The sequence below is a fragment of the Salvelinus alpinus genome, chromosome 7 (assembly GCF_045679555.1).
Source record: "Salvelinus alpinus chromosome 7, SLU_Salpinus.1, whole genome shotgun sequence".
Taxonomy (NCBI): Eukaryota; Metazoa; Chordata; class Actinopteri; order Salmoniformes; family Salmonidae; genus Salvelinus; species Salvelinus alpinus.
Window position 1 is genome coordinate 5128481 of NC_092092.1, and position 26936 is coordinate 5155416.

The 26936-nt window shown below is 44.7% G+C and overlaps 1 protein-coding gene across 2 annotated transcripts in view; it reads left to right on the plus strand.

The window, feature by feature from the left end:
- Positions 1-26936, plus strand: part of LOC139580351 (calcium-activated potassium channel subunit alpha-1a-like) — a 264274-nt gene that overhangs the window by 2542 nt on the left and 234796 nt on the right. For both annotated transcript variants that reach the window (XM_071408931.1, XM_071408930.1), the window contains exon 2: positions 24105-24260. In XM_071408931.1, coding sequence (XP_071265032.1) covers positions 24105-24260 — 156 coding nt within the window. The remainder of the gene's footprint in view (positions 1-24104; positions 24261-26936) is intronic.

Below are 26936 nucleotides of genomic sequence, written 5' to 3' on the forward strand. Positions count from 1 at the left end.
ATGACGTCGTCCCCACAGTGATCGTACGTACATACCTCAACCAGAAACCACAGATTACAGGCAGCATCCACACTAAGCTAAAGGCTAGAGCTGCTGCTTTCAAGGAGCGGCATGCCCTCCGACGACGAACCATCAAACAGACAAAGTGTCAATACTGGACTAAGATCGAGTCGTACTACACCAGCTCTGACGCTCGTCGGATGTGGCAGTGCTTGCAAACCATTACAGACTACAAAGGGAAGCACAGCCGAGAGCTGCCTAGTGACATGAACCTAGATGAGCTAAACTACTTCTATGCTCGCTTCGAGGCAAATAACACTGAAACATGCATGAGAGCACCAGCTGTACTGGAAGACTGTGTGATCACGCTCTCCGTAGCCGATGTGAGTAAGACCTTTAGACAGATCAACCTTCACAAGGCCGCAGGGCCAGACGGATTACCAGGACGTGTACTCCGAGCATGCGCTGACCAACCGGCAAGTGTCTTCACTGACATTTTCAACCTGTCCCTGTAGTCTGTAATACCAACATGTTTCAAGCAGACCACCATAGTCCCTGTGCCCAAGAACACTAAGGTAACCTGCCTAAATGACTACCAACCCGTAGCACTCACACCCGTAGCCATGAAGTGCTTTGAAAGGCTGGTCATGGCTCACATCAACACCATCATCCCAGAAACCCTAGACCCACTCCAATTTGCATACCGCCTAAACAGATCCACAGAGGATGCAATCTCTTTTGCACTCCACACTGCCCTTTCTCACCTGGACAAAATGAACACCTATGTGAGAATGCTTTTCAATGACTACAGCTCAGCATTCAACACCATAGTGCCCACAAAGCTCATCACTAAGCTAAGGACCCTGGGACTAAACACCTTCCTCTGCAACTGGATCCTGGACTTCCTGATGGGCCGCCCCCCAGGTGGTAAGGGTAGGTAACACACACATCCGCCACACTGATCCTCAACACAGGGGCCCCTCAAGGGTGCGTGCTCAGCCCTCTCCTGTACTCCCTGTTCACTCATGACTGCATGGCCAGGCACGACTCCAACACCGTCATTAAATTTGCCGATGACACAATAGTGGTAGGCCTGATCACCGACAACAACGAGACAGTTTATAGGGAGGAGGTCAGAGACCTGGCCGTGTGGTGCCAGGACAATAACCTCTCCCTCAACGTGATTAAGACAAAGGAGTTAATTGTGGACTACAGGGAAAAGAGGACCGAGCACGCCCCTGTTCTCATCGACAGGGATTCAGTGGAGCAAGTTGAGAGCTTCAAGTTCCTTGGTGTCCACATCACCAACAAATTAACATGGTCCAAGCACACCAAGACAGTCGTGAAGCGGGCATGACAAAACTTATTCCCCCTCAGGAGACTGAAAAGATTTGTCATGGGTCCTCAGATCCTCATAAGTGTCTACAGCTGCACCGTCGAGAGCATCCTGACTGGTTGCATCACTGCCTGATATGGCAACTGCTCGGCCTCTGACCGCAAGGTACTACAGAGGCTAGTGCGAACGACCCAGTACATCACTGTGGCCAAGCTTCCTGCCATCCAGGACCTCTATACCAGGCGGTGTCAGAGGAAGGCCCTAAACATTTTCAAAGACTCCAGCCACCCTAGTCATAGACTGTTCTCTCTGCTACCACACAGCAAGCTGTACCTGAGCGCTAAATCTAGGTCCAAGAGGCTCCTAAACAGATTCTACCCCCAAGCCATAAGACTCCTGAACATATAGTGAAATGGCTGCCCAGACTATTTGCATCGCCCTACTCCCCTCCCCTTTGCATTGCCCCCCAAGTCGGTTAGGACATCTACTTTGTGCATGACACAAGTAATTCTTCCAACAATTGTTTACAGACAGATTATTTCACTTATAATTCATTGTATCACAATTCCAGTGGGTCAGAATTTTGCATACACTAAGTTGACTGTGCCTTCAAACAGCTTGGAACATTCCAGAAAGTTGTACGAGATCTTCAGTGTCTTGGCAATTTCTCGCATGGAATAGCCTTCATTTCTCAGAACAAGAATAGACTGACGAGTTTCAGAAGAAAGTTCTTTGTTTCTGGCCATTTTGAGCCTGTAATCGAACCCACAAATGCTGATGCTCCAGATACTCAACTAGTCTAACGAAGGGCAGTTTTATTGCTTCTTTATTCAGGACAACAGTTTTCAGCTGTGCTAACATAATTGCAAAAGGATTTTCTAATGATCAATTAGCCTTTTAAAATGATAAACTTGGATTAGCTAACACAACGTGCCATTGGAACACAGGAGTGATGGTTGCTGATAATGGGCCTCTGTACGCCTATGTAGATATTCCATTAAAAATCAGCCGTTTCCAGCTACAATAGTCATTTACAACATTAACAATGTCTACACTGTATTTCTGATCAATTTCATGTTATTTTACTGGACAAAAAATGTGCTTTTCTTTCAAAAACAATGACATTTATAAGTGACCCCAAACCTTTGAACGGTAGTATATATATAGAGAAAGAGAGATAGATAGACACAGAGAGAGCCTTATGTATAGATAGATAGATAGATAGATAGATAGATAGATAGATAGATAGTGCCATTTTGGATAAATCCCTATTCTTATCCTCCAAACTTGTAGAAAAATGGAATACATTGTACAGTACAGGTAACAACTCATCAAAGATGTGGCTAGACAGTGAGTTCCTAGTTGAATCCTCCAGTGTAGTAATGATCTCCCAACCTAACGCACATTAGTGAGAGAGATGGCAAAGGGAGGGAAGGACAGTCCTCTGACCTTTAGTGATCTCGCTCTCTCAATTTCAATTCATTTAAATTCAAGAGGCTTTATTGGCATGGGAAACATATGTTAACATTGCCAAAGCAAGAGAAATAGATAATAAAAATAATAGAAATAAACAATCAAAAGTGAACAGGAAATCTTTACTCACACATAAAAAAATAGACATTTCAAATATCATATTTTGTCTATATACAGTGTTGTAACGATGTGCAAATAGTTAAAGTACAAAAGGGCAAATAAATAAACATAAATATGGGTTGTATTTACAATGGTGTTTGTTCTTCACTGGTTGACCTTTTATTGTGTACCACACTGTGGTATTTCCCCCAATAGATATGGAAGTTTATCAAAATTGGATTTCTTTTCGAATTCTTTGTGGGTCTGTGTAATCTGAAGGAAATATGTGTCTCTAATATGGTCATACATTTATTTGGCAGGAGGTTATGAAGTGCAGCTCAGTTTCCACCTCATTTTCTGGGCAGTGTGCACATTGCCTGCCTTCTCTTGAAAGCCAGGTCTGTCTACGACGGCCTTTCTCAATAGCAAGGCTATGCTCACTGAGTCTGTACATAGTCAAAGCTTTCCTTAATTGTGGGTCAGTCATAGTGGTCAGATATTCTGCCACTGTGTACTCTCTGTTTAAGGCCAAATAGCATTCTAGTTTGCTCTGTTATTTGTTAATTCTTTCCAACGTATCAAGTAATTATCTAATCTTTTTGTTTTCTCATGATTTGGTTGGGTCTAATTGACTCTCTCTCTCTCTCTCTCTCTCTCTCTCTCTCTCTCTCTCTCTCTCTCTCTCTCTCTCTCTCTCTCTCTCTCTCTCTCTCTCTCTCTCTCTCACCCTTGTTCTCTCTCTCTTTCTCTCTCTCGCTCTCTCTCGCTCTCGCTCTCTCTCACTCTCTCGCTCTCTCTCACTCTCTCGCTCTCTCTCACTCTCTCGCTCTCTCTCACTCTTGTTCTCTCTCTCTCTCTCTTGCTCTCTCTCTCTCTCTCTTGCTCTCTCTCTCTCTGTCTCTCTCTCTGTCTCCTGCTCTCTCACTCTTACCAATCATTGTATTAACCATGTCTACTATAGACCATTCAATCACTTTAATCAGCGTGGATCTATTTGAGAACACCGATTTGAGTTACTTAAGAAAATAATCATCAGTGTATCTCATTTTGATGTGTTGACTGTCAATATCAGATGAGATGACAGCTATTGTAGAGGTCATCACTAAGAGAACTGAATTAGTGTAGATTATTACTACTGTATGAGGCAACACTAAGAGAACTGAATCAGTATAGATTACTACTACTGTATGAGGCAACACTAAGAGAACTGAATCAGTATAGATTATTACTACTGTATGAGGCAACACTAAGAGAACTGAATCAGTATAGATTACTACTACTGTATGAGGCAACACTAAGAGAACTGAATCAGTATAGATTGCTACTACTGTATGAGGCAACACTAAGAGAACTGAATCAGTATAGATTACTACTACTGTAGAGGCAACACTAAGAGAACTGAATCAGTATAGATTATTACTACTGTATGAGGCAACACTAAGAGACCTGAATCAGTATAGATTATTACTACTGTATGAGGCAACACTAAGAGAACTGAATCAGTGTAGATTACTACTACTGTATGAGGCAACACTAAGAGAACTGAATCAGTGTAGATTACTACTACTGTATGAGGCAACACTAAGAGAACTGAATCAGTATAGATTACTACTACTGTATGAGGCAACACTAAGAGAACTGAATCAGTATAGATTACTACTACTGTATGAGGCAACACTAAGAGAACTGAATCAGTATAGATTATTACTACTGTATGAGGCAACACTAAGAGAACTGAATCAGTATAGATTACTACTACTGTATGAGGCAACAGTAAGAGAACTGAATCAGTATAGATTACTACTACTGTATGAGGCAACACTAAGAGAACTGAATCAGTATCGATTACTACTACTGTATGAGGCAACAGTAAGAGAACTGAATCAGTATAGATTACTACTACTGTAGAGGCAACACTAAGAGAACTGAATCAGTATAGATTACTACTACTGTATGAGGCAACACTAAGAGAACTGAATCAGTATAGATTACTACTACTGTATGAGGCAACACTAAGATAACTGAATCAGTATAGATTACTACTACTGTATGAGGCAACACTAAGAGAACTGAATCAGTGTAGATTACTACTACTGTATGAGGCAACACTAAGATAACTGAATCAGTATAGATTACTACTACTGTATGAGGCAACACTAAGATAACTGAATCAGTATAGATTACTACTACTGTATGAGGCAACACTAAGAGAACTGAATCAGTATAGATTACTACTACTGTATGAGGCAACACTAAGAGAACTGAATCAGTATAGATTACTACTACTGTATGAGGCAACACTAAGAGAACTGAATCAGTGTAGATTACTACTACTGTATGAGGCAACACTAAGAGAACTGAATCAGTATAGATTACTACTACTGTATGAGGCAACACTAAGAGAACTGAATCAGTATAGATTACTACTACTGTATGAGGCAACACTAAGAGAACTGAATCAGTATAGATTACTACTACTGTATGACTGGATCACTAGGTAGGAGTTGGTTAAATCACAGAGAGACTGGAACACTAGGAGTTGGTTAAGTCACAGAGAGACTGGAACACTAGGAGTTGGTTAAATCACAGAGAGACTGGAACACTAGGAGTTGGTTAAGTCACAGAGAGACTGGAACACTAGGAGTTGGTTAAGTCACAGAGAGACTGGAACACTAGGAGTTGGTTAAGTCACAGAGAGACTGGAACACTAGGAGTTGGTTAAATCACAGAGAGACTGGAACACTAGGAGTTGGTTAAGTCACAGAGAGACTGGAACACTAGGAGTTGGTTAAATCACAGAGAGACTGGAACACTAGGAGTTGGTTAAGTCACAGAGAGACTGGAACACTAGGAGTTGGTTAAATCACAGAGAGACTGGAACACTAGGAGTTGGTTAAGTCACAGAGAGACTGGAACACTAGGAGTTGGTTAAGTCACAGAGAGACTGGAACACTAGGAGTTGGTTAAGTCACAGAGAGACTGGAACACTAGGAGTTGGTTAAATCACAGAGAGACTGGAACACTAGGAGTTGGTTAAGTCACAGAGAGACTGGAACACTAGGAGTTGGTTAAGTCACAGAGAGACTGGAACACTAGGAGTTGGTTAAATCACAGAGAGACTGGAACACTAGGAGTTGGTTAAGTCACAGAGAGACTGGAACACTAGGAGTTGGTTAAGTCACAGAGAGACTGGAACACTAGGAGTTGGTTAAGTCACAGAGAGACTGGAACACTAGGAGTTGGTTAAGTCACAGAGAGACTGGAACACTAGGAGTTGGTTAAATCACAGAGAGACTGGAACACTAGGAGTTGGTTAAGTCACAGAGAGACTGGAACACTAGGAGTTGGTTAAGTCACAGAGAGACTGGAACACTAGGAGTTGGTTAAGTCACAGAGAGACTGGAACACTAGGAGTTGGTTAAGTCACAGAGAGACTGGAACACTAGGAGTTGGTTAAGTCACAGAGAGACTGGAACACTAGGAGTTGGTTAAGTCACAGAGAGACTGGAACACTAGGAGTTGGTTAAATCACAGAGAGACTGGAACACTAGGAGTTGGTTAAGTCACAGAGAGACTGGAACACTAGGAGTTGGTTAAGTCACAGAGAGACTGGAACACTAGGAGTTGGTTAAGTCACAGAGAGACTGGAACACTAGGAGTTGGTTAAGTCACAGAGAGACTGGAACACTAGGAGTTGGTTAAGTCACAGAGAGACTGGAACACTAGGAGTTGGTTAAGTCACAGAGAGACTGGAACACTAGGAGTTGGTTAAGTCACAGAGAGACTGGAACACTAGGAGTTGGTTAAGTCACAGAGAGACTGGAACACTAGGAGTTGGTTAAGTCACAGAGAGACTGGAACACTAGGAGTTGGTTAAGTCACAGAGAGACTGGAACACTAGGAGTTGGTTAAATCACAGAGAGACTGGAACACTAGGAGTTGGTTAAGTCACAGAGAGACTGGAACACTAGGAGTTGGTTAAGTCACAGAGAGACTGGAACACTAGGAGTTGGTTAAGTCACAGAGAGACTGGAACACTAGGAGTTGGTTAAGTCACAGAGAGACTGGAACACTAGGAGTTGGTTAAGTCACAGAGAGACTGGAACACTAGGAGTTGGTTAAGTCACAGAGAGACTGTAATACTAGATAATAATGAGTAAGCCAGTGACTTTTCTGAACCATATCGAACGTACATGAATCACTCTTCCTCCAGCGCGTGGCGTCCATCTCTACCTCCCTTCTGCTCTCTCCTCTTTCGCATTTCTCTCACTCACTCGCTCCTGTCATGTCTTCTCTCTTCCACTACCCCCCCCCCCCCCAATAATCACACACCCACACACAAAGGTGTAATGTCAGACAGTCGCCAGGCAACAGATGTAAAGTCAGTCAGTCGCCAGGCAACAGATGCAATGTCAGTCAGTTGGCAGGCAACAGATGCAATGTCAGTCAGTCGCCAGGCAACAGATGTAATGCCAGTCACTCAACAGGCAACAAATGTAATGTAACGTCAGTCAGTCGCCAGGCAACACATGTAATGCCAGTCAGTCGACAAGCAACAGATGTAATGTCAGTCAGTCGCCAGGCAACAGATGTAATGTCAGTCAGGCGCCAGGCAACAGATGTAATGTCAGTCAGTCGCTAGGCAACAGATGTAATGTCAGTCAGTCGGCAGGAAACATATGTAATGCCAGTCAGTCGAAAGGCAACTGATGTAATGTCAGTCAAAAGGCAAGTGATGTAATGTCAGTCAGTTGCCAGGCAACAGATGTAATGTTAGTCAGTCGCCAGGCAACAGACACATATATGTATACTATCTTTTAGGGGGTTGCTAAGCAACAAACAAAGTATTTCATTATAAGAGAAAATCCTACCCTTTATGCAATTGTTTAGGCTCAGGATCTAGCTTGGGTAGCAGAGAGACAGTTAGTGTAGAGACACCGTTTCCCACCCACCCCCACCCAGTCATGTGATTAGCATCACAAACAAAGCAGCTAGAATAGTGCAGGATCTTTTAGTTTCCTAAATCATCTGTTCCGTTTCTCCTTGTTGTTTTTCGTTGGTTGCTCTCTCTCTTTATGAACGAGATATCCACCCCCCCCCCCACCCGCCCACTCTAGTGTTCTAGAATGGTTGAGCTCTAGTTCTGGGCTGATTCCCAAATGACACCCTATTCCCTTTATAGTGCACTATTTTTGACCAGGGCCCATAAGGCTCTGGTCAGACGTAGTGCACTATATAGGGAATAGGGTGCTATTTTGGATGCATACCCTAGATTGACTGTATTCCCTCCCTTCTGCCCTCGTTACCTCCTCTTTCATAGATCTGAGACAACTGTGTAGGGGTAAACAATGGGCGAGATGAGGAACAGAGATGAGGAACAGTGCATGTTTAAGCAATAAGGCACGGGGGGGTGTGGTCTATGGCCAATATACCACGGCTAAGGGCTGTTCTTATGCACAACGAAAAGCAGAGTGCCTGGACATTGCCCTTAGCCATGGTATATTGGCCATATACCACAAACCTCCGAGATGGCTTGCTGCTATTATAAACTGGTTAACAACATAGTTAGATCAGTAAAAATACATGTTATGTCATACCCATGGTATATGGTCTGATATACCATGGCTGTCAGCCAATCAGCATTCAGGGCTCGAACCACCCAGTTTATAATGAAGAATAACAGACAGTTAAGAGATGAGGAACAGTTCATGTTTAATAACAACAGACAGTAAAGAGATGAGGAACAGTTCATGTTTAATAACAACAGACAGTAAAGAGATGAGGAACAGTTCATGTTTAAGAATAACAGACAGTTAAGAGATGAGGAACAGTAACCTCTCTAGGGGGTGTGGGACGGTAGCGTCCCACCTGGCTAACATCCAGTGAAATTGCAGTGCGCCAAATTCTAAAACAAATACTCAATATAAAAATTCATAAAACATACAAGTGTTATACATCGGTTTAAAGATTAACTTCTTGTTAATACAACCAAGGTGTCAGATTTCAAAAAGGCTTTACGGCGAAAACATACCATGTGATTATCTGAGAACAGCGCCCAGCAGATAAATCATTACAAACAGTTACCAGCCAAGTAGAGGAGTTACAAAAGTCAGAAATAGCAATACAATGAATCACTTACCTTTGATGATCTTCATATGGTTGCACTCACAAGACTCCCATTTACTCAATAAATGTTTGTTTTGTTCGATAAAGTCCCTCTTTATATCCAAAAACCTAAGTTTTGTTTGCGCGTTTTGTTCAGTAATCCACAGGCTCAAAGGCAGTCACAACAGGCAGACGAAAAATCCGAAAAGTATCAGTAAAGTTCGTAGAAACATGTCAAACGATGTTTATAATCAATCCTCAGGTTGTTTTTAGTCATAATAATCAATAATATTTCAACCGGACAAAAGCTTCGTCAAAATAAAAGGAAAACAAGAAACGCGCGCTCTCGGTCGCATGCATGAAAAACCTCTGGGACACTGCAGTGTCCACTCATTCAAAGTGGTCTTACTCCCTCATTTTCAGGATACAAACCTGAAACAATGTCCAAAGACTGTTGACATCTAGTGGAAGCCATAGGAAGTGCAATTTGAGTCCTAGGTCAATGGATACTGTAATGGCATTCAATAGAAAACTACAAACATAAAAAAATCCCACTTCCTGTATGGATTTCTTTTTCAGGTTTTCGCCTACCATATCAGTTATGTTATACTCACAGACATTTTGGAAACTTTAGAGTGTTTTCTATTCAAATCTACCACTTATATGCATATCCTAGCTTCTGGGCCTGAGTAGCAGGCAGTTTACTTTAGGCACGCTTTTCATCCGGAGGTGAAAATAGTGCCCCCTACCCTAGTAAAGTTAAAGTTGAATAATAACAGACAGTTAAGAGATAAGGACCATGTTTAATAACAACAGACAGTAAAGAGATGAGGAACAGTTCATGTTTAATAACAACAGACAATAAAGAGATGAGGAACAGTGGTTGTTTAATAACAACAGACAATAAAGAGATGAGGAACAGTGGTTGTTTAATAACAACAGACAGTAAAGAGATGGGGGGAGGAGGGAGGGGGGAGGAAGAGGAGGGATGAGAGAGGCTGGAGTGTGGATGGAAGGAGGGAGGGAGGATAGAGGAGGGTGGGGCGAGAGGACGACTGGAGAGGACAGGGGAGGATGGAGGGGGTAGTGTGGGCGGATGGATGAGGAGAGAGGGGGATGGATGTGGAGAGAGAGGGATGGATGAGGCGAGAGGGCGATGGATGAGGAGAGAAGGCGAAGGATGAGGAGAGGGGGATGGATGAGGAGAGAGGGGGATGGATGAGGAGAGAGGGGGATGGATGAGGAGAGAGGGGGATGGATCTGTCTGCTTCACGTCTGGTCTGATCAAGTCTAGAACCATAGGCACGGAGAAGAGACAGGAGGATGAGAGAGGAGAAAGGAGGGAGGGTGAGGAGACAGGAGGATGAGAGAGGAGAAAGGAGGGAGGGTGAGGAGACAGGAGGATGAGAGAGGAGAAAGGAGGGAGGGTGAGGAGACAGGAGGATGAGAGAGGAGAGAGCAAGGAGGGTGAAGAGACAGGAGGATGAGAGAGGAGAGAGCAAGGAGGGTGAAGAGACAGGAGGATGAGAGAGGAGGGTGAAGAGACAGGAGGATGAGAGAGGAGGAGGATGAGAGAGGAGAGAGCAAGGAGGGTGATTTAGGAAAGGAGGAGGGATGGCGGGAGGAGGAGAGGGGGGCGTTCTGTTTGATTCACATCTGGTGACTGGTCTGCCAAATGGATCAGACCTCGAACCATATACACACACAGTCCCATGTTCACACCACAGGCATGTCCCTAGACTGACACACTGTCTTAGTGACACTCACTATGTTGTGTATTGATGATACACCACACATGCAACCATCTGAAGAGAGACTTTAACCCAAAACCCTAAAGCCTGTTTAATCAGAATGACTGGGGCTGTACTGAGATTTAATCCACATTTAAACCTATAATAAACCCTGAAGCCTGTTAATCAGAATGACTGTTGCTGTACTGAGATTTAATCCACATTTAAACCTATATTAAATCCTAAAGCCTGTTAATCAGAATGACTGTTGCTGTACTGAGAGTTAATCCACATTTAAACCTATATTAAACCCTGAAGCCTGTTAATCAGAATGACTGTTGCTGTACTGAGAGTTAATCCACATTTAAACCTATAATAAACCCTGAAGCCTGTTAATCAGAATGACTGGTGCTGTACTGAGAGTTAATCCACATTTAAACCAACAAAGCTTATTGTAGATATAATGCGGCATTCAAATCGATGGTCATACAATTAATGAAATAATACCAATGATCAACGAGTGAGTTGTTTATTCGGTCTCATTTCAGTACGTCATTTCACTGGTCCTGTCTGTTTTATTTATCATACATTCAAATAGATTCAACTGTAGCTGAGAGAGGAAGAGGGAGAGAGATTGCATAGGACAGTTCAATTCTCACGTGGAAAGAGTTAGGGCTCTATTCAGTCTGTTTGGCCGAAGTGTTACAGATTGAGCGATTGAAAATGTAAAGATCATTTCCAATTGACCCTGACACATGCAGCATTTACAGTGAATGCAGTCTCCGCTAACGCGGGAACGTTGCCTTTTAGAAATCAATTAATTCTTCCTTCGTCTTTTAATTTTCTTCTCCGTAGAGAATGGATTCATTTATAATTGAGATCTTGTGACATGTGTAGTAATACGTTTTTGAATAATGCAAAGAAATTGTGTCAGGGGAGGGGACACGTTCTATTTCTGTTTAAAGACTCCTTCCTTTGAGCAGTGATGTTGAGGGATCCAGGGAGGATATGCTCAGAGGGCTGATCAATGGCGTCTCCTGTCAGATGTGGTAGAGCCTAGATTTAGGCGGGATGAAAGTGTAACCTAAATTTAGAAGAATACATAATGTATCAGATCATCAGAAAGCGGATCATCTACAAAGCCAGTGCTGTTACAGTGGTTGGTGATGTATGGATGTATGCTTGAAAGTTCCATTGATATGTTATTAATTACATTTTTACGGGAACAATTATGATTTTAAAAAACGAAGTAATTTTTCATCAGTGCAGAAACTCCAGAAAGACTCAGGCTTACCTGAGAACATTGTTGTTGTCATGTTGTGTTGCTGCCATGCTGTGTTGTCATGTGTTGTTGCCATGCTATGTTGTTGTCTTAGGTCTCTCTTTATGTAGTGCTGTGTTGTCTTTCTTGTCGTGATGTGTGTTTTGTCCTATATTTATCTTTTATTTATTTATTTTTAATCTCAGCCACAGCAGGAGGCCTTTTGCCTTTTTGGTAGGCCGTCATTGTAAATAAGAATTTGTTCTTAACTGACTTGCCTAGTTAAATAAAGGTTAAATAAAATACAAAGAATACAATCTTGGCACACCTGTATTTGGGGAGTTTCTCCCATTCTTCTCGGCAGATCCGCTCATACTCGAGATACAATATATATTTTTTTTACATCAACAAATGTAAAGATTAATTGGTAATAATATTATGCATTTTAAATAGCACAACCATATTATGTCACTGACATTTCAGAATAGCTTATCCCAAACAACCAGCGAGCACGCCACAGGTAAAGTAGAGATGGGCAGGCCACAGGTAAAGTAGAGATGGGCAGGCCACAGGTAAAGTAGAGATGGGCAGGCCACAAGTAAAGTAGAAACGGGCAGGCCACAGGTAAAGTAGAGACGGGCAGGCCACAGGTAAAGTAGAGACGAGCAGGCCACAGGTAAAGTAGAGACGGGCAGGCCACAGGTAAAGTAGAGACGGGCAGGCCACAGGTAAAGTAGAGACGGGCAGGCCACAGGTAAAGTAGAGACGGGCAGGCCACAGGTAAAGTAGAGACGGGCAGGCCACAGGTAAAGTAGAGACGGGCAGGCCACAGGTAAAGTAGAGACGGGCAGGCCACAGGTAAAGTAGAGACGGGCAGGCCACAGGTAAAGTAGAGACGGGCAGGCCACAGGTAAAGTAGAGACGGGCAGGCCACAGGTAAAGTAGAGATGGGCAGGCCACAGGTAAAGTAGAGACGGGCAGGCCACAGGTAAAGTAGAGACGGGCAGGCCACAGGTAAAGTAGAGACGGGCAGGCCACAGGTAAAGTAGAGACGGGCAGGCCACAGGTAAAGTAGAGACGGGCAGGCCACAGGTAAAGTAGAGATGGGCAGGCCACAGGTAAAGTAGAGATGGGCAGGCCACAGGTAAAGTAGAGATGGGCAGGCCACAGGTAAAGTAGAGACGGGCAGGCCACAGGTAAAGTAGAGACGGGCACGCCACAGGTAAAGTAGAGACGGGCAGGCCACAGGTAAAGTAGAGACGGGCAGGCCACAGGTAAAGTAGAGATGGGCAGGCCACAGGTAAAGTAGAGACGGGCAGGCCACAGGTAAAGTAGAGACGGGCAGGCCACAGGTAAAGTAGAGACGGGCAGGCCACAGGTAAAGTAGAGACGGGCAGGCCACAGGTAAAGTAGAGACGGGCAGGCCACAGGTAAAGTAGAGACGGGCAGGCCACAGGTAAAGTAGAGATGGGCACGTCACAGGTAAAGTAGAGACGGGCAGGTCACAGGTAAAGTAGAGACGGGCAGGCCACAGGTAAAGTAGAGACGGGCAGGCCACAGGTAAAGTAGAGACGGGCAGGTCACAGGTAAAGTAGAGACGGGCAGGCCACAGGTAAAGTAGAGATGGGCAGGCCACAGGTAAAGTAGAGACGGGCAGGTCACAGGTAAAGTAGAGACGGGCAGGCCACAGGTAAAGTAGAGACGGGCACGCCACAGGTAAAGTAGAGATGGGCAGGCCACAGGTAAAGTAGAGATGGGCAGGCCACAGGTAAAGTAGAGATGGGCAGGCCACAGGTAAAGTAGAGACGGGCAGGCCACAGGTAAAGTAGAGATTGTCACAGATTCTAATTCAGGCACGTGTACAGATAGGGCTGTACCTTTGCAGAGCACATGCCCCTTTGGCCTTCCAGTCTCCAAAGTTCCCTCTTGGGTGGTGGTAGAATTTGGTGATAGAATTTCTTTCTATATTTATTTTGTCATTGTTGTTTGGGACCCACTGCCAGCCAGTAGTGCGGGATTACCAAATGGGCACATTTTTGGGGGGTTGGGGCCCCCAGATAGCATAAGATAGAAAAATGTGTAGAATTGCTGGAAATTTGCTTTAAAACGGCAAAATGTTCTCTCAGCCTCATGGCAAAATATCAGCAAAAGCATGAGATGAGCTATAAAACAGCACATTCTTTCCCCTGCCTCATGGCAAAAAGTGTAAAATTGCAGGAAATTTGCAACATTTTCTCTTAGCCTCATGACAAAATGTGTAGAATAACATTACACAACTACTGACCACAACCACACAACAATTTCTGTTTGCCTCATTCATAATTAATTATGAATATATTATATATATATTAATTCATATGGTATTATAAATTGCGAATCCAGTAGAAATGAAAAGGATGTTCACATCTCGGTCCCCTAAAGGTGAGAGCAGCGATCTTTTCCCTCTGAAGATGAAGCCAGGCGGCCATCTTTGATTTATGAGGTGATCTTTTCACTATACTAATTGGTCTGAGGGATGTCTGATATCCCCGCTGGCCATTTATCTATGAACTCTGCCATTTCTGACATTAACAATTCATAGAGAAAGGCTTTTTCATGCTACATTTTTAGACCTGCTCATTAACTAGCTGAGAGGATCACAGTGTGAAGCCAATTATATGTATTTAATGCCACCATTTAACTTAACCTTCTTCATCACCTTTTAACATTACCTTTTATTTTTTATTTTTTTAGCTTTTCCTTCATCATCTTCTCTTTTTTGCTACTCGGTCATGATCTCCGCTCAGGGTACAAATTGACCAGGTGTTGTTTAAATGTCATGTGTCAATCAAAAAGCTGCTGAACCTTTTCCTGACCCTGGTTTAGAACAATGTGGAGAGAACCACAGATCAGTATCTGACATCTGAGAGCTCAATTGGAGGTCCATTACCATAAGTGTATTAGTATATAACACTTCATGGCTACAATGTGTCTTTTTTTTTATCCTGCTAAATCAATGGTTGTGAATGATGGCTCTGCTCTCGCCTATATTCAAGACAGGTTGCAGTAGACTAGATCAAAAGGGCTTCAAGCTTTACAGAGATGATAGTACCACAAACAGTATTTTTTATATATATATATATTTTTTAATTTCACCTTTATTTAAACAGGTAGGCCAGTTGAGAACACGTTCTCATTTACAACTGCGACCTGGCCAAGATAGGGCAAAGCAGTGCGACACAAACAACACAGAGTTACACATGGAATAAAGAAACGTACGTACAGTCAATTACAAAATAGTAAAGTCTATATACAGTGTGTGCAAATGAAGTAAGATTAGGGAGGTAAGGCAATAAATAGGCCGTAGTGGTGAAATAATTACAATTTAGCAATTAAACACTGGAGTGATAGATGTGCAGAAGATGAATGTGTAAGTAGAGATACTGGGGTGCAAAGGAGCAAAAAATAAATAACAATATGGGGATGAGGTAGTTGGGTGGGCTTTTTACAGATTGGCTATGTACAGGTGCAATGATCTGTAAGATGCTCTGACAGTTGATGCTTAAAGTTAGTGAGGGAGATCTGAGTCTCTGGCTTCAGTGATTTTTAAAATTCGTTCCAGTCATTGGCAGCAGAGACCTGGAAGGAAAGGCGGCCAAAGGGGGAATTGGCTTTGGGGGTGACCAGTGAAATATACCTGCTGGAGCGCGTGCTACGGGTGGGTGCTGCTTTGGTGACCAGTGAGCTGAGATAAAGCGGGGCTTTACCTAGCATAGATGACCTGGAGCCAGTGGGTTTGGCGATGAATATGAAGCGAGGGCCAGCCAACGAGAGCATACAGGTCGCAGTGGTTGGTAGTATATAGGGCTTTGGTGACAACACGGATGTCACTGTGATAGACTGCATCCAATTTGCTGAGTAGAGTAGAGTGATTATGATCAAATAGCCACAGTAGCCTACTTGACCACTGTTAAAACTGTAACTTAAAGCAGGTACAGCCTCAGTGTTCACAGTAAACGCACAATGGAAGTTTCACAGATTTTTCACAATGTTCAAGTTTGCGCTCAGCAAACCTAAAATCACCTCAGTTCCGAATGTTTTTTGTTGTTGGGAACATTGGTCACACCCCAAGGCTTTACCACCTACAGACTCAGTCACACCCCAAGGCTTTACCACCTACAGACTCAGTCACCCCCCAAGGCTTTACCACCTACAGACTCAGTCACACCCCAAGGCTTTACCACCTACAGACTCAGTCACACCCCAAGGCTTTACCACCTACAGACTCAGTCACCCCCCAAGGCTTTAACCATCTACAGACTCAGTCACACAGAAAAGCTTTAACCACCAACAGACTCAGTCACACCCCAAGGCTTTAACCACCTACAGACTCAGTCACACCCCAAGGCTTTAATCACCTACAGACTCAGTCACACAGCAAAGCTTTAACCACCAACAGATTTAGTCACACCCCAAGGCTTTACTATCAACAGATTCAGTCACACCCCAAGGGTTTACCACCTACAGACTCGGTCACACCCCAAGGCTTTACCACCTACAGACTCAGTCACACACACCAAGGCTTTACTATCAACAGATTCAGTCACACCCCAAGGCTTTACCACCTACAGACTCAGTCACACCCCAAGGCTTTACCACCTACAGACTCAGTCACACCCCAAGGCTTTACCACCTACAGACTCAGTCACACACCAAGGCTTTACCACCTACAGACTCAGTCACACCCCAAGGCTTTACCACCTAGTGGGAGCAGGTCCCTGACCAGACCATAGCAGGTCCCTGACCAGACCATAGCAGGTCCCTGACCAGACCATAGCAGATCCCTGACCAGACCATAGCAGGTCCCTGACCAGACCATAGCAGGTCCCTGACCAGACCATAGCAGGTCCCTGACCAGACCATAGCAGGTCCCTGGTCAGACCATAGCAGATCCCTGACCAGACCATAGCAGGTCCCTGACCAGACCATAGCAGGTCCCTGGTCAGACCATAGCAGATCCCTGACCAGACCATAGCAGGTCCCTGACCAGACCATAGCAGGTCCCTGACCAGACCATAGCAGGTCCCTGACCAGACCATAGCAGATCCCTGACCAGACCATAGCAGATCCCTATAGGAGATGTATCATGGTAATTAATCTTGTGTGTGTGTGTGTGCGTGTGTATGTGTGTGTGTGTGTGTGTGTGTGTGTGTGAGTGCGTGTGTGCTAGAGGACACACACTATTACCTATTGAGCTCTGGTCAATAGTATTGCAATAGGTAATGAATAGAATATCATTTTGGATGCAAACTAGATTTCACATTAGTACACTGACACTGTCAGATAATGTTGGGGTAGGTTTGACTAAATATGCTGTTTTCTGTTACTGTACAACTGTTACGGTACTTTACTAAAAAAAGGTTTGCAAATGATCTAAAAACACAAACAACCACAACAATAACCGCAACAACAACCACAACAACAACCACAACAATAACCACGACAACAACCACGACAACAACCACGACAACAACCACGACAACAACCACGACAACAACCATGACAACAACCGCGACAACAACCACGACAACAACCAGAACAACCGCAACAACAACCACAACAACAACCACAACAACAACCACAACAACAACCACGACAACAACCACAACCACAACAACAACCACAACAACAACCACAACAACAACCACGACAACAACCACAACAACAACCACGACAACAACCACAACAACAACCACAACAACAACCACGACAACAACCACGACAACAACCGTGACAACAACCACAACAACAACCGCGACAACAACCGCGACAACAACCACAACAACAACCACGACAACAACCACGACAACAACCGCGACAACAACCACAACAACAACCATGACAACAACCAGAACAACCGCAACAACAACAATATCACTGCTTTTAAATGAACTGTAACTTGGTCAACAGTAAACAGTAAACAAACACAGGAGAACAACAGCACCTGCAACTGTGTGTGTGTGCGAGTGTTTGTTTGAATGCTTGCGTGTGTGTGCCATGTCCAATAGGAGTTAGTTTTCCCCCACAACCCAAATGGTATATTTGTGGAACAGCTGCAGTAAAGCCAAGCTGGGTTTACTCATGTTGGGTTTGGCATATTTCTACATATCATTATCAGTGTCAGTATTATCACTTCAAAATGGTTTGAATTTCCTCATGAAAGACCAGAAAGCCGAAGAATGATCTTATCCTCTCGGATAATGTGAATCTTCTTGTTTCAGAAATATCTGTTCAGATATGAGATGAGATATACTCGATTGTCTGTTGTTCACAGACATACAAACAATTTCATGAAGACGACTATCTATTAATACAGCCATAGAAAATAAGCAGGAAGTGTTTGAAAAGGAAGAGCTTCAACAAGACCAGTAGGAATGCTCAGTTCACTTGAAAATCACTCGTCATGATCGTTTAAAAAAAGGAGACTGCTGTCAAGAATAATATTTATCTTTGTCATGTTCAGTATATGTGTATGTGTGTGTGTGTGTGTGTTCTGTTAGTAGCCTAGCCCATCCATTCATACATTCCTTGCATGTGTGGTTGCCATTGCGATTCCCCAGCTGTTAATGCTTGTAGCACAGCACATGCTGCTGCCCTGTTACATGCCAGGAGACACACAACACTCAAGTGCATGTTGGGAGCACTGCATGCTGTAATCCTGGGCATAAACACTGCAAGAAAACACACGACAGGCAACACACTAATTCCAATAAACTTAGCATTGTTTAACCAGCTGCTGGGAAGATGACACACACACACACACACACACACACACACACACACACACACACACACACACACACACACACACACACACACACACACACACACACACACACACACACACACACACACACACACACAGCCATCATCAACAAAGCAGAGTAGCTTTACTTCCTGTGAGAAAACATGGACACAAGCATTTTGTTGTGTATTCTTCTCCCGTCAGTGAACATGTTCATATTGGCCTCTCAACCTTCTCAGAACCCAGTGAAATTACATCAAGCGTTTAGTCACAGGTCCTGAGCTCTAATCACAGGTCCTGAGCTCTAATCACAGGTCCTGAGGTCTAATCACAGGTCCTGAGGTCTAATCACAGGTCCTGAGCTTTACTCACAGGTCCTGAGCTCTAATCACAGGCCTGAGCTCGAATCACAGGTCCTGAGCTCTAATCACAGGTCCTGATGTCTAATCATAGGTCCTGAGCTCTAATCACAGGCCTGAGCTCGAATCACAGGTCCTGAGCTTTACTCACAGGTCCTGAGCTTTACTCACAGGTCCTGAGGTCTAATCACAGGTCCTGAGGTCTAATCACAGGTCCTGAGGTCTAATCACAGGTCCTGAGCTCTAATCACAGGTCCTGAGGTCTAATCACAGGTCCTGAGGTCTAATCATAGGTCCTGAGCTCTAATCACAGGCCTGAGCTCTAATCACAGGTCCTGAGCTCTAATCATAGGTCCTGAGTTCTAATCACAGGTCCTGAGCTCTAATCATAGGTCCTGAGCTCTAATCACAGGTCCTGAGCTCTAATCACAGGTCCTGAGCTCTAATCACAGGCCTGAGCTCTAATCACAGGTCCTGAGCTTTACTCACAGGTCCTGAGGTCTAATCACAGGTCTTGAGCTCTAATCACAGGTCCTGAGGTCTAATCATAGGTCCTGAGCTCTAATCACAGGTCCTGAGCTCTAATCACAGGCCTGAGCTCTAATCACAGGCCTGAGCTCTAATCACAGGTCCTGAGCTTTACTCACAGGTCCTGAGGTCTAATCACAGGTCCTGAGCTTTACTCACAGGTCCTGAGGTCTAATCACAGGTCCTGAGCTTTACTCACAGGTCCTGAGCTTTACTCACAGGTCCTGAGGTCTAATCACAGGTCCTGAGCTTTACTCACAGGTCCTGAGCTCTAATCACAGGTCCTGAGCTTTACTCACAGGTCCTGAGCTCTAATCACAGGTCCTGAGCTTTACTCACAGGTCCTGAGGTCTAATCACAGGTCCTGAGCTTTACTCACAGGTCCTGAGCTTTACTCACAGGTCCTGAGGTCTAATCACAGGTCCTGAGCTTTACTCACAGGTCCTGAGCTCTAATCACAGGTCCTGAGCTTTACTCACAGGTCCTGAGCTCTAATCACAGGTCCTGAGCTCTAATCACAGGTCCTGAGCTCTAATCACAGGTCCTGAGCTCTAATCACAGGTCCTGAGCTTTACTCACAGGTCCTGAGCTTTACTCACAGGTCCTGAGCTCTAATCATAGGCCCTGAGCTTTACTCACAGGTCCTGAGGTTGCTGTGGGAATAGGGTTGTCTCCCAAATGGCACCCTATTCCCTTTATAGTGCACTACTACCCAAAGGTATATAGGGATTAGGGTATCATTTGGGAAGCAACCAACATCTGACGGAGTGTAGTCATTGGGCGGCGAAGTGCAGTCTAGGGGGACTATGGGTAGAAAGGCGAGAAGCGGCAGGCAGCTAGCTATCTGACCATGGCGGGGCTGCAGGGCCGCGGGGCGTTTCACGAGGGAGTAAAGGCTAACCTCTTCCATCCTGTCTAGATTTCCTGCTCTGTGAATCATGTGAGTCCCTGGAGACAGCAGAGAGCCTAGTCTATTCACTGAGGTAGCAGACAGCCCATTCACTGAGGTAGCAGACAGCAGACAGCCTAGTTGTCACGCCCTGGACTTAGTATTCTTTGTTTTCTTTATTATTTTAGTTAGGTCAGGGTGTGACATGGGGAATGTATGTGTTTTTGGATTGTCTAGGGGTTTGTAGGTTAAATGGGTCAGTGTCTTGTCTAGGGGTTTGTGTATGGTATATGGGTCAGAGTCTTGTCTAGGGGTTTTGTATGTCTATGGCTGCCTAGATTGGTTCTCAATTAGAGGCAGCTGTGGTTCATTGTCTCTGATTGAGAGCCATATTTAAGGCAGCCATAGGCATTGGGTTTTGTGGGTAATTGTCTATGTCTAACGTTAGTAGCTTGTTCCTGCACTTTCGTTTGTAGCTTCACGGTCGTTTGTTGTTTCGTTTGTAAAAGTGTTTGTTTTGTCTTCGTTAAAAATAAAAGAAGATGTATTCGTATCACGCTGCGCCTTGATCCACTCTCTCACCGAAAGACGATCGTGACACTAGTCCATTCACTGAGGTAGCAGACAGCTTAGCCCATTCACTGAGGTAGCAGACAGCAGACAGCCTAGCCCACTCACTGAGGTAGCAGACAACCTAGCCTATTCACCGAGGTAGCAGACAGACCATTCTCTGAGGTAGCAGACAGCAGACAGCCTAGCCCATTCACTGAGGTAGCAGAGAGCAGACAGCCTAGCCCATTCACTAAGGTAGCAGACAGCCTAGCCCATTCACTGAGGTAGCAGACAGCCTAGTCCATTCACTGAGGTAGCAGACAGCCTAGCCTATTCACTGAGGTAGCAGAAAGCCCATTCACTGAGGTAGCAGACAGCAGAGAGCCTAGCCCATTCACTGAGGTAGCAGAAAGCCCATTCACTGAGGTAGCAGACAGCAGAGAGCCTAGCCCACTCACTGAGGTAGCAGAAAGCCTATTCACTGAGGTAGCAGACAGCCTAGCCCATTCACTGAGGTAGCAGACAGCAGAGAGCCTAGCCCATTCACTGAGGTAGCAGAAAGCCTATTCACTGAGGTAGCAGACAGCCTAGCCCATTCACTGAGGTAGCAGACAGCCTAGCCCATTCACTGAGGTAGCAGACAGCAGAGAGCCTAGCCCATTCACTGAGGTAGCAGACAGCCTAGCCCATTCACTGAGGTAGCAGACAGCCTAGTCCATTCACTGAGGTAGCAGACAGCCTAGCCTATTCACTGAGGTAGCAGAAAGCCCATTCACTGAGGTAGCAGACAGCAGAGAGCCTAGCCCATTCACTGAGGTAGCAGAAAGCCCATTCACTGAGGTAGCAGACAGCAGAGAGCCTAGCCCACTCACTGAGGTAGCAGAAAGCCTATTCACTGAGGTAGCAGACAGCCTAGCCCATTCACTGAGGTAGCAGACAGCAGAGAGCCTAGCCCATTCACTGAGGTAGCAGAAAGCCTATTCACTGAGGTAGCAGACAGCCTAGCCCATTCACTGAGGTAGCAGACAGCCTAGCCCATTCACTGAGGTAGCAGACAGCAGAGAGCCTAGCCCATTCACTGAGGTAGCAGACAGCCTAGCCCATTCACTGAGGTAGCAGAAAGCCCATTCACTGAGGTAGCAGACAGCAGAGAGCCTAGCCCATTCACTGAGGTAGCAGACAGCCTAGCCCATTCACTGAGGTAGCAGACAGCAGACAGCCTAGCCTATTCACTGAGGTAGCAGACAGCCTAGCCTATTCACTGAGGTAGCAGAAAGCCCATTCACTGAGGTAGCAGACAGCCTAGCCTATTCACTGAGGTAGCAGAAAGCCCATTCACTGAGGTAGCAGACAGCCTAGCCCATTCACTGAGGTAGCAGACAGCCTAGCCTATTCACTGAGGTAGCAGACAGCCTAGCCTATTCACTGAGGTAGCAGACAGCAGACAGCCTAGCCCATTCACTGAGGTAGCAGGAGAAGATCTCTATGGCTGCTTGACTACCATGGAGGCACTCCTCACACATACACACGGTCATGCACAGTCATTGATACACAAACTCACACACACACCCTGGTTGGCTCTGTGTTTGTCTTGCTTGTCTCATGCTAACGTGTCAGTTGACGTACAGAAAGCACAACAGGGTGCTAAGGTCTGGTCCATGTATTGTGCTATAGATCTGGTGGAGCGTGATAGTGCATTCATTTGAGACATTTTTGCTCTGAAGAATTTATTAGATGATTAGTAATGCCTATTCCCTCTGTCTCTTGTATTCCTCTCTCTCTGTCTCGCTGTCTCTTGTATTCCTCTCGTCCTCTCTCGCTGTCTCTGTATTCCTCTCGTCCTCTCTCTCTCTCCCTCTCTCTCTGTCTCGCTGTCTCTGTATTTCTCTCGTTCTCTCTCTCTGTATTCCTCTCATCCTCTCTCTCTCCCTCTCGCTGTCGCTGTATTACTCTCGTCCTCTCTCTCTGTCTCGCTGTCTCTGTATTTCTCTCTCCCTCTCTCTCTCTGTATTCCTCTCGTCCTCTCTCTCTCTGTATTCCTCTCATCCTCTCTCTCTCCCTCTCTCTCTCTGTATTCCTCTCGTCCTCCCTCTCTCACTCTCGCTGTATTACTGTCGTCCTCTCTCTCTCCCTCTCTCTCTCTGTATTCCTCTCGTCCTCTCTCCCTCTCTCTCTCTGTATTCCTCTCTCTCTCCCTCTCTCTCTCGCTGTATTACTCTCGTCCTCTCTCTCCCTCTCTCTCTCTGTATTCCTCTCGTCCTCTCTCCCTCTCTCTCTCTGTATTCCTCTCTCTCTCCCTCTCTCTGTCTCTTGTATTCCTCTCTCCCTCTCTCTCTCTCTGTATTCCTCTCGCCCTCTCTCTCTCCCTCTCTCTCTCTCTGTATTCCTCTTGTCCTCTCTCTCTCTCTCTCTCTCTCTCTCTGTATTCCTCTCGCCCTCTCTCTCTCCCTCTCGCTGTTTCTGTATTCCTCTCGCCCTCTCTCGCTCACTCTCTCTGTATTCCTCTCGCCCTCTCCCTCTCGCTGTCTCTGTATTCCTCTCGTCGTCTCTCTCTGTCTCTGCATTCCTCTCATCCTCTCTCTCTCTCTCTGTCTCTCTCTCTGTCTCTCTCTGTCTCTCTCTGTCTCTGTATTCCTCTCGTCCTCTCCCTCTCTCTCCCTCTGTCTCTCTCTGTCTCTCTCTGTCTCTCTCTGTCTCTGTATTCCTCTCGTCCTCTCTCTCTGTCTCTCTCTGTCTCTCTCTGTCTCTCTCTGTCTCTCTCTGTCTCTCTCGTCCTCTCTCTCTGTCTCTCTCTCTGTCTCTCTCTCTGTCTCTCTCTGTCTCTCTCTCTGTCTCTCTCTGTCTCTGCATTCCTCTCATCCTCTCTCTCTCCCTCTCTCTGTCTCTGTTCTCTCTCTGTCTCTCTCTCTCTCTTTTTCTCTCTCTCTCTCTCTCTCTCCCTCGCTCCCTCGCTCCCTCCCTCCCCCTACATCTCCCCTTTTCTTCCAGAATGTTCAGCGGGTCCATCACCCTATCTCCCATGGGGATGGCATCAAGCACACCAAGGAGACGGTGGCTGCGCTCAGCGAGGTGGGCTGGATGACCTCCGTCAAAGATTGGGCCGGGGTCATGATATCAGCCCAGACACTGACGGGCAGAGTCCTGGTGAGTCCATGTTGCATAGTCACCTGTATGGTGTCCATGTTAGGACCTGGTGAGTTGCATAGTCACCTGTATGGTGTCCATGTTAGGACCTGGTGAGTTGCATAGTCACCTGTATGGTGTCCATGTTAGGACCTGGTGAGTTGCATAGTCACCTGTATGGTGTCCATGTTAGGACCTGGTGAGTTGCATAGTCACCTGTATGGTGTCCATGTTAGGACCTGGTGAGTCTGTGTCTCATGTTGTTCTGGGTAGTAGGTGTAGGTGGTGGGAATATAGAGGTGGTAAAGAAAAGTGATATTCCCAGAGACCATTGAAAGGGAAACACCGGCATTACATTTTTCAGGAATATTCTCATGCAAAGTGCTGGAATATGTAATTTATTCTGAGGCCAGTTCATTTGCTGCATTAGTTGGTAAGAGAAGTTAATGATTTAAATTGTGAGTGAGCCCACTCCCTTGGCTGAGAAGCAAGCCCACACATGAATGGTCTCAGGATACTTTACTGTTGGCATGACACAGGACTGATGGTAGCGCTCACCTTGTCTTCTCCGGAAAAGCTTTTTTCCAGATGCCCCAAACAATCAGAAAGGGGATTCATCAAGGAAAATGACTTTACCCAATCCTCAGCAGTCCAATCCCTGTACCTTTTGCAGAATATCAGTCTGTCCCTGTTGTTTTTCCTGGAGAGAAGTGGCTTCTTTGCTGCCATTCTTGACACCAGGCCATCCTCCAAAAGTCTTTGTCTCACTGTGCGTGCAGATACACTCATACCTGCCTGCTGCCATTCCTGAGCAAGCTCTGTACTGGTGGTGCCCCGATCCCGCAGCTGAATCAACTTTAGGAGACGGTCCTGGAAACACCGGCATTACATTTTTCAGGAATATTCTCATGCAAAGTGCTGGAATATGTAATTTATTCTGAGGCCAGTTCATTTGCTGCATTAGTTGGTAAGAGAAGTTAATGATTTAATTAATTTGGTCGGCTACATAAGCTCACTCTCAGGTAAAAAATACTTGCTGTATTTATGTCTATATAAAAAATGAAAAGGGAAAGTTGTACACTCATGTCATGTTCTTATTATAATAAAGAGCCTTTGTCAAAGGGCCACCATTTACAATATGTCTCACACAGTCTGATGTGATGCTTTTACAGTAGTATTTCATTTTGTGGGTTCAGAACGACTGTGCGAAAGGTCAGCTAAAAGGATATTCTTCGTCAAAATCTTCTCTGTGACAAAATATGTAGAATTGCAAAGAAGTTAGATGTTTTCCCCCCCAAAAAATAAACATTCACTGTCTTTTGCAGACAGGCGGTTTTGGCGGCCGCATCGGCACAAATAGCTACATAGCCTTTAGAACATGGCTGTACCCGGACAGATTATTTATTCACAGACGAAAAACGAATGAGCGTAACAAAACTTCCTTGAAATACTATGATGAAATACTATGATGAAATACTATGATGAAATACTATGAAGGCAAAGTTCCTCTGTCCAGTGTCTGTGTTCTTTTGCCCATCTTAATATTTATTTATTTATTGGCCAGTCTGAGATATGGCTTTTTCTTTGGAACTCTGCCTAGAAGGCCAGCCTCCCAGAGTCGCCTCTTCACTGTTGACGTTGAGACTGGTACAATTTAATGAAGCTGCCAGTTGAGGACTTCTATTCTGGTTAGAGCCAGTCTGCGCTGTTCTGTGAAGGGAGTAGTACACAGCGTTGTACGAGATCTTCAGTTTCTTGGCAATTTCTCGCATGGAATAGCCTTAATTTCTCAGAACAAGAATAGACTGACGAGTTTCAGAAGAAAGTTCTTTGTTTCTGGCAATTTTGAGCCTGTAATCAAACCCACAAATGCTGATGCTCCAGATACTCAACTAGTCTAAAGAAGGCCAGTTTTATTGATTCTTTAATCAGGACAACCGTTTTCAGCTGTGCTAACATAATTGCAAAAGGGTTTTCTAATGATCAATTAGCCTTTTAAAATGATAAACTTGGATTAGCTAACACAACGTGCCATTGGAACACAGGAGTGATGGTTGCTGATAATGGGCCTCTGTACGCCTATGTAGATATTCCATAAAGAATCAGCCGTTTCCAGCTACAATAGTCATTTACAACATTAACAATGTCTATACTGTATTTCTGATCAATTTTATGTTATTTTAATGGACAATAAAAAAATAAAAAACATTCAAAAACAAGGACATTTCTAAGTGACCCAAAACTTTTGAACTGTAGATTATTTAGATTATTTAAATACATTTATTTATTTTTTTATATATATTTTTATTTAGCCACAGCTAACAGAATGCAGTGGAAACACTGTTTTACAGACCATAATGTAGCATGGAGTACAGTCATGGCCAAAAGTTTTGAGAATGACACAAATATTCATTTCCACAAAGTTTGCTGCTTCAGTGTCTTTTGTCAGATGTTACTATGGAATACTGAAGTATAATTACAAGCATTTCATAAGTGTCAAAGGCTTTTATTGACAATTACATGAAGTTCATGCAAAGAGTCAATATTTGCAGTGTTGACCCTTCTTTTTCAAGACCTCTGCAATCCGCCCTGGCATGCTGTCAATTAACTTCTGGGCCACATCCTGACTGATGGCAGCCCATTCTTGCATAATCAATGCTTGGAGTTTGTCAGAATTTGTGGGTTTTTGTTTGTCAA